General features: G+C 44.6%; 1 protein-coding gene across 1 annotated transcript in view; it reads right to left on the bottom strand.

Moving 5' to 3' along the window:
• Positions 1-1029: 1029 nt before the first annotated feature.
• The window catches only part of igsf9bb (immunoglobulin superfamily, member 9Bb), an 85278-nt gene continuing 77220 nt past the window's right edge, over positions 1030-9087 (bottom strand). The window contains exons 18-20 of the mRNA XM_028421732.1: positions 7338-8969; positions 2349-2476; positions 1030-1244 (exon numbers count right to left, since the gene is read on the bottom strand). Of these exons, the coding sequence (XP_028277533.1) occupies positions 1030-1244; positions 2349-2476; positions 7338-8969 (1975 nt within the window). The remainder of the gene's footprint in view (positions 1245-2348; positions 2477-7337; positions 8970-9087) is intronic.

The raw sequence follows: 9087 nt of genomic DNA, 5'->3' as shown, positions 1-9087 counted from the left end.
AACGATAGATTTCAAAAAGTGACATTCACAAAAGCAGGCAGAAGCTCAAGTAAGGTCAAACAAAGCCTCTAATATGTAGGAAACAAACTACTTACATGCCATAACAATCCTATCCTCCACACATCTTTTATTTTGGCATGACTTCCTGGATAGGATTCAGAGCCCTCTAAGCTACCTAAAGTAGAAGAACTGGAACAGAGGATTGTGAGACAAGATTTTGCTCCAGTGCAAATGAATGAAGCCGAAGTCAGAGCTGTTAATTTGGAGCAAACTATATGCAGAACCGAAACTCTGAGTGGTAATGGTGCGTGTTACGATCTCCTGTTTCATTCTAAATTCTCATCCTGTGCACACACAGCAGCCTATTTACAAAATAAACGAGAGCGATAAAGGCTAGTCTGTTCTGCTGGCTGATCCTGGTGGTTGTGTGGTCTTCGTGTCCTGTGCTCTGAGGTATACTTGTTACAGTAGGAGTGAGGCGAGTATCTCGGCAGATTGCTGGCGGAGAGGATCTGGTGAGGGTGCTGTAAACAGAGACACGCAGTTTGTGTGTGTGTGTGTTTTTTTTTTAATTTTGTCAGGGTTAAAGGGTTAGGACGGGTAAGGGTAAGGGTGGGGGGGTGCACTGGCTCAGCACAGGGATTAAAAATGCTTACGCTGGAATTACACCATAGGAATAAAAAATGATCATTTTTACTCATTTTTGAATTTTTTTGCACTGGAGTAAAACTTTGACAGTGTGAGTTTGATTTGATCCTAGACATTGAAACACACATCTTTAAAGGGGAATACTACTTGAAAAGATGCACACACTAAAATTTCTTTCTAATGCAACTTGACTGACCGAGGGCGCAACTACAGAATCTGAAATTTAGGTCTCTTCCCTGTTAATAATCTGCAAAAATCTTTCATAGAGTTATAATTTTGGATTGGGATGTAGCTAGTGCAGCGTTGGTTTTGAAATGAAAGAAGGGGGTGGCAGGTAGGGAGGGATGTATTGCACTGTTGTAACCTTGTCCTCACGGGCTTTCAGAGGAGGGTGGCGTGATCGAGGTCTATGTTGTCCATGCTGGCCAAAATTGCCTTCTGGTCCTCCCGAGGTGGGCGGCGGTACAGCAGGGCAGAAAAGCGAGTGTACGGGTCATGGAGGATGGGCCGTTTCTTCTTCTTGCGGAGGTAGAGAGCTTCTTCTGGCTGGAGTACCTGAGAGGTGTAGGCCTGCTGGGTCTGAGAGGTGGAGACACCTGGGGGGAGGGAGGTCATAGAGGTCATGGTGACAATGTTTATGTGCGCTTGAGCCACTGCTGAATAAGGAGATTGATGTAAGAGTATATTAATAATACAATTGCTGCTACAGCTTAGCATACTGTGTGAGCATATACAGTACAATACACTGCATCTATACTTCAAACTGTATTGCTACAACAATTCTATACCAGATACGGCAAGCTTCATTTCATGTCAACACTGTAATACATTTATGAGTAAATGTGACCTGCAACCAGCCTGTGTATTACAGGATTATATGAATTTCATATTCAGCAGAAACCACTGATGTTGATATGGATATAATGGCAGGGTGCCATCTAGTGGTAAGTTTAGAAATTGCAAGCAACTGAGTCCCGCTCGCTGACTCCCTGAGAATGTCCAAGTAAACAACAGAAACTATGGTGGCCTGTAAGTGCCTAAACCTACAGGTAATGTGATACTCTAATGTACACACACCATCAAAACCCACTATTTATATGGTAAATGTACTTATACAGTCCTTTTTTAATACTCTTCTGTTTCAGAAGAGTCAAATTGTTGGCGTGCAGAACGGAAAGAAAGCAACTATGGCGATGCACTGTCCAATGACGTGTCCAATGCATAATTAAAAAAGCTTCCAGGAGGAATTGTGGTTGGACATCATTTAAACACAAGGTTCCCAAAGTGGGAGTTGAGTTAGGTGATTTCCAGAAATGTAATAATATAAAATTTTATTTTTTTATTTTTTTAATAAATTGTAAAAAGCTGTTTGTTGTAAAATAAACCATGCAAATAACAAATATTATAATTTAGAACGTTCACAATAATGCACAATAAATACAGCAAATAACAGGCCTCTGGATCTCGGGACCCGTCCATTGCAGGTCTCTGCATGCGCAGCATTTTTTGGGTTGCAGGTCTCGGTCACAGTCTGAAAAGGTGCTCTAGGCTATCTTGTGCGTGTTTAAAGTCATTTTTTGCTACAACTGAATTTAATCCAAAGCACCAATCTCATTTTTTGGCCTTATGGGAGCTGAGTTGAAGGAAATCCGTCATAACAACTTTAATCCATGAAAACTGGACAGAATCAGCATTCGCACCTGCTTTCTTCCTGCTCTTGGAGTTATTGTTGTTCATCGTCATCTTCTTGGCCTTTTTAATACGTTGGTATCTCAGTGCATCAATCCTCTCAGACCCCGAAAGGGCACTCGGCGCACCTCGATGTTTTCTAAATGAGGAAGGGAGAGAGAGAAAGAGAGGAAAAAACGGGTAACTCCGGGCCAGGCACGGACAGCACGCTGTGATTTTGCACTACGGAGTGCAACAAAGACCCACACAGTCTCAAAACAGCACTGCTCGTGCTAAGCAAGAGGTGCAGCACATCGCCACAGGATCAATGTGAGACACCTGAAGAGCTCCAGCAAAAGGATTCATTTCCAAGGTTTAAAGATTAGTTTTTATGTTGCCATTAACACGTCAATCATCTGGATTTACCATTTCAGAGCAATGTTTAGGATATTAAAAAAAAATCAATGCAGATGGTAAATTTCTTTGCCCTTAAGGGCCTTCTGAGATAGTTCGCTCAAATTGATCCAAACAATCTTCATCCAAAAAAAAGCAAAGTATCACACAACCCCTGAAACCATTACCTCATGATGTAAATCAGTCAAGTTTCTGACAGGATACAACATTTAAAAAGACTTGCACTGTTGGTTTCAGAGGAAAATTCTCCAAACAAATGGAGAATATTTGGACTTTAGAATTGATAACATGTCTGCAGTTTTGGGATGTTTATTGTGAAATTGAATCTCTGAAAATAACAGATGCAAATGCTTCTTCAGTGTGGAGTGTATATGTATATATATATATATATTTGTACAGCTGCTCATGACCTCCCTCCCAGTCACGGAGGCGACTCCCACAGATCTCTGCCACAAACACACACTTGGTTCTCTCAAGGCACAGAAAACAATTAGCATTACAGAGAGGGCCATCTTCCCACCGTGGCTGCAGAGAGAAACCGAATGTCGTTAGTAGAGGGGGAGAATCACAGCTGAGCAACAAAGCATCGTCAATATGTGTTCATAGACATGGATACTGTCTACAATGGGCTTCACCATGCTGACAGGGGGAGAGATGGCGGGAGGGGGAAAATGACTACTCGGGAACAGTCACATAATGAAAAATAAGCCAAAGAAAAGCGAAGCACTAGGACAACAAATGTAACAAGAATTTATCCATATAATTGTTTCGTTTTGGAAACGGAAGAGCGATATTTAGCGATGGCATGCATGGCAGTTTGCACATGGAACACGACTTTAAAGGGGAATACATTCAAAAGCACTTCGTCGGGCAAGTTGACTCAAACATCAGGGGGTCCTCAGCCCCGTGTGCCCCTCCTCAGCTAAATGTTTGTTCCTTTAGAAGAAAAAGAAGTGCGGACACTTGCTTCACATGGCAGTGAGAACTGTTCTGCAGTCCAAACTTACTTGAATACTTACAGTAGATGGATTGATTCATGCTCTGTACAGATGCTTTATGCCAGGGATTAAGGCCATGTGTCCACCAGGAATCTTGTCTTATCTTATTGCTGGGGCTAAAAAGAGATGCTTTTTTTCTGGAAGTGCTGCTCATGGCTCCTGCTGCTGCTGCTGCTGTTCGGTGTGTCTTTTTATCATCTCAGATCTGACAACTGCGCACATGCTAAGGTTTCATCACTGCCAGGAACATGCAACAGCATTTCTGCTTAGCAAGAAAAAAAACAGAGAAACAGCTGCGGGGTGGTGGCTCCCAGTGGACACACAGCTTAAGGTGACGTCACAACGCCAATCTTACAAAATATTTCTTTGGAATATAAATATTTTTCAATTGGTGTCATACAATATAAGCATCTGTTTAATAGAAATGGCAGAAAGTGTCACGCTTGAGGAGAATGCTAAGAGTGTTTTTACAAAATGAGAGAATAAGAATATCTGCGTCTTCCTATAATTCCATAAGTTATTCTTATATTCCTATAATTCACTTGGCCCTAGTTGTGTTGTGTCTTTTGCTGCCATGTCTGTTAGCATGCAACATCTGGTTGGTGACACATCCTGGTCTGCTTGCTCTCATTGTCGCCACTACAGTCCGACACGCGGTTTCTCAATGTAAATATAAAACATGTTGGACATATAAAGATCGGGGACGCTGCGACTAGATTAGGAGCAGTAAAATAATCGTATTGACACACTAGAAGACTATTTAGACAAACAGATCATTGGTGGGTAAATCTGGCCAAAATTGGGCATAAAATTCTCTAGCATGAAACATTTGACAGGAGAGGAGACTATACCATGCAGAAACAGCAGAGTTAAACACTCACGTTTCTTCCGATCTTTCAACCATACCAACACACAGTACAGAGCGCAACAAAGACCCATGCTATCCACAACATATGTAGTTGGACTAATGTTAAACTAAAAGTGTAGATAAGGCCTGAAACTTGTACTCATTAAAGTCCAGGTAGGCCACACACACATCCATTTGTATTTGGGACCAAATACTGTACTAAAACCTGCCCTATTGATCGCTGTATCTGGCTTAGTGTACATACAGTACAGTTCTCTCATAGTTTATAAGTTGGACTCTTAAGCTGCTTCAAGTCTTGTGGTGGGTGAGACCAAGTGAGCCTGCCAAGAAGGCTACAACTGAACACTCAACAACACTGGCCAGAAGGAAAATGGAATCAAAACAGACCCCTAGAAGCCAAGATGGCTGGTCACTGGACTACAGGGAGGAAGAGAGAATGTGGTACCTACGTTTCAAGATTATGCTACAATCATGAGACCACACTGTAAAATGTGTGTTTAAAGAGAACAACAAACAAATAAGACGCTTCTTCGCCAGCGTGTCTAATGCCAAATACAATTCTGTGCCTCTTAAAAAGGTGCATTGTGGCGGATCTGTTGGGTCCATTACATGCAGAGTGGCCACAATCAACTACACAAGCCATGACACAACTGGATCGTGGATCTGTGGCGTGATGGACACAGAATTGGGTGTCTTGACGACATGAGAGGGGTCTTGTCCACACTGATACCATACATGATGTTTGTCTTGCCTTACGTGGCTTAAAGCAAAGCCAGGGAACAAAACCATAATCCATCTATCCATTTTCTTCCTGTACCACAGGGGGGGCTGGAACCTATCCCAGCTGTCAATGGGCGAGAGCCAGGGTACACCCTGGACAGGTCACTAGTGCAACACAGGGCAAAAACACTGATCTTCGCACTCAATTGCAGCATACTACATCCTAACTAGGTGTCAAGCACATCGATCTGAGTCCGGGTGCTGAGATTCATTAGGGTGAATCAATAGAGTCTAGAGTCCATAGAGGGCTGAGCTGGCAGAAAATACAACCAACCTGTAGTGCATTGTCAAAACTTTATCACATTGTAGGAAGTTTGCATCATCAATGATTTTACTTGGGGCTCAGGCTATCTACGACATATACAGTGGGGCATGTCTGAAGTTAAAGTGGAGAAGGCCTGAAACCTGTCCTCACTCAGGTGGCCAAACGCAAATTAGTGTTTTGCACCACATACTGTCCTAAAATGCATGGATTTGAACCAAGTAACTGACTTGGACAAATTGAAAATAAAACTGGTTTGCGGAGACTTGTGTAAACCTGAGGGGTGTTTATCTGTGGTTAGGTTAAAAAGCTGCATGTACTTTCTGTCAATTAGCAAACAACTCAAGCATGAAGTCATGTTGGTGATACATCTGACCTAATCTATTAGCTAAGAGATGGCATATGCATACCGGTCAGAATGCATAATGTACTTAAAGACTGCAGAACTTAAAATGCATAGCCACTTTGAAAAAAAGGAAAAAAAGGAAAGAACTGAAATGAATTACACGTGTTGGCTGAAGGAAGGAACAAATCAAAGAAAGACTCAACGTCTTGTATTCCCCTTTAAAGGACGAGGTGATCAAAAAAGTCCCACCTGCTAACCCCCCCCTTTCAGACATGGATCCAACCCTTACCTATTGCGGTGTAGAGGACCTGGTCACAACAACGCTGCCCAGATAGCTGAGATCAATCAAAAACAAAGCAGGTAAGACTCCAGGAGCCATCAAGAACCACCACACTGCCCCTAATTCATAATGATGGAGACATTGCAGTACATGAGAAGCGGACAGGCCCTGTGACACACTTTGCCCAACAACCTTTTCCGTGGGAGTCAGACCTGGGGTTGGTGACCTGAGGGCATTTAAGAGGGTTGGGGAGACGAGGGTTACAGAAAGGGAAGGGGGAGGTAAGGTAGGAAAAAATCTGGTAAAGGGAGAATTGGTCATGCAATCAGGTTACTGAGGCCGAGGATGGGCCGCAGGGCCTGCCACGATGAACTCTTCTTAAAGCATCCCTCTGCATGATAAAGGCATCTTCAAGGCTTGGAGCTAGACATAACAATGGGTGTTTTGTCTGGGGAATCAATTGGATGAATATTATGGGATTCCTCCTGTTAGGTGAAAGCAGGGTAACGCATGATAAAGATGGAAAAACAGGGACCTTGTAGTGATGTCTGCAGATTCCCAGGCTTTTAAGGGCTTTTGTGCCAAACAAATTACATACTGCACTGGCTGTAGCATTTTTCATCTGGATGGACTTTAGCCCGTAAAGGTCTGAAATGCAATCTGTGAAGCACATGCTTTATCTCTTCAATTTGACATTTTATTTGTTTTGTTTGAAACACATGTTCACTGATAAATTCTATTTGAGCTTTTTTGGAACAATGCTTCACAGATTCAGTGGGTGAACACCTCTAACTTGATGTCTGACATGAAAAGCAGCATTTGCTGAATTGAAACTAAACACTTCCAGAGCAACACAACAAAATGATCTTCCTTCGCCCATAATTTTCATTTATCATGAAGTGTAAATGAAAAAAGGTATAAACTAAACTATAGAAGTAATTTGCCACAGAGATGATGGATATAAGACAGCACTTCAGTAACCAAAATGTCAGAGCAACTTGACACATCAAAGCATTATGGGTTGGGGCAGATGATTCAAATGGCATCCCTCTCTGCATGCCTAATGGACCTACCCTGAAGCTGACAACTGGGGTGGAGAGGGCTCAGATGGAAGGATCTCCTCCTCAGTCCTCCTCTGAGATGGCATCTGCCCAAATATGTTGCTGCTTTCCATGGGGGGTGACGGGGACTGGGAAGCTGGGTAGCTGGTTGCAGAGGTTGCAAAGGCCATGTGGGAACGGTAGCTGGGGCTTGCTCTCCTGCTACCCTGGCCTTGGGCAGGAGAGGAGGAAGGGGAAGATCTCCTTGAGAAGCTGGCTGCGGAAGGAGGGAGGAGGGTAATCTCAGACATCTCTGGGGGTATGGGAGGTTGGACAATGCTGGGACGTGGCCTGGGACGTACTACGATTTCTGGGGAGCCCTCGTGGGAGCTAAGGGGGCTTTGGGTGAGGGGTGAGAGTCGAGAGGGCTGGAGAACCACCTGATGCAAACCAGGATCCATCCTGCGAGCCTGTCTGGGACTGAAACGAGGGGTGGTTTCAAACCATCGAGTGTCCAGGCTACTGAATGTGCTAGGGACTATATGAGCCATTGGATCGGTGTAAGGCAAACCCGGCACACCCATACCGTGGCTTGTGTGTCTTAGCTGCCCTAAATGTGCCTCTTGCATAGCTAAATGCTTGGCTGGGGAGCCATGAGGCTTGGCCTTGCGGGGAGACTTGTGGCTCTTTGGGGCCTCCAGTGGCAGGACAGCTGGGTAGGTGGGCATTGGTAGGGAGGGGGGCTGTAAAGCACTGAGGGGAAGAACATGAGGTGGAGGAGGATAGGGAGAGTCGTGGCGAAGATGCAAAGGGTGATGTGGTGGAAAAATGAATTGGGGCCCCTCTAGACTTGCAAAGGTGAAATCCAGTCCCTGCCAAATCTCTGGTGAACGAGAGGAAGAGGTGAGGGTTAGAGGAAGTTGGAAGCCGGAGACAGCATATTGTGGAAAGTCACCCTCTCCCATTTCTTCTGGAATCATGGGGTGACCAAAGGGGCCTTCAGCAAGGTATGGAGGGGAGGACATGACAGAGCTGAGCGGGCTGGTATCAGGCATGTAAAAAGGAGGTGGGGGATCATGATCTCCAGGGGGTCCTAGGTAGCCATAGAAAGCCCTGTGGTGGAGAGAGCCTCGGATCTGCCCTGCGGCCTGGAGCCGACTGCTCTCCATGATGGTCATACCTTCGAAGGGCCTGTGGAAACGAGGGCTGTAGGCTGGAGGTTGCAGGTAGGATTCCTGACTTGAAATGGGGGAAATCTGGTGAGGCCGAAGGGGGGCCATTACTGGCGGCAGAGGCCTGGGATCGTCATTTTCTTCGTCTGACTGCCGGAATTCGGGATAGAGGTCTGATTCTTCCACAAAGGGGAAGCCCTCGATCCGTCGTGGCTTGACAGACATTTCTGCGTCACTGGCGTCTAAGACAAAGCGTCCATCTGGACCTCGGCTGATGAGTTCAATTGGCGTTGTTGCTTCAGCTTCATGCTTGGAGATGCTGTACTTCTTGCTTGTTATTGCTCTTTTGGTCTTCTTGTATAAAGATAATTCCTCCTTCTTCCCTGGACTTGGGGGTGGTTTCTTCCCACGCTGGTCATGACTATCTTCAGATGATTCTGACGGAGACGCCTTGGAACGGATGCTCTCTGGGCTCACCTTTCCTGAAGATGACCTAGGGAACAAAATAAAGAGCATGTGAAGGCAAAGACTATGAACCAATGAAAATAAGACATAGAACAACTCTTTCATGTTGATACTAAATGATTTTCCTTTCATTAGCCCAGCTAGCA

The sequence above is a fragment of the Parambassis ranga genome, chromosome 14 (assembly GCF_900634625.1).
Source record: "Parambassis ranga chromosome 14, fParRan2.1, whole genome shotgun sequence".
Classification (NCBI taxonomy): domain Eukaryota; kingdom Metazoa; phylum Chordata; class Actinopteri; family Ambassidae; genus Parambassis; species Parambassis ranga.
This window is presented reverse-complemented; position numbering and strand designations above follow the sequence as displayed.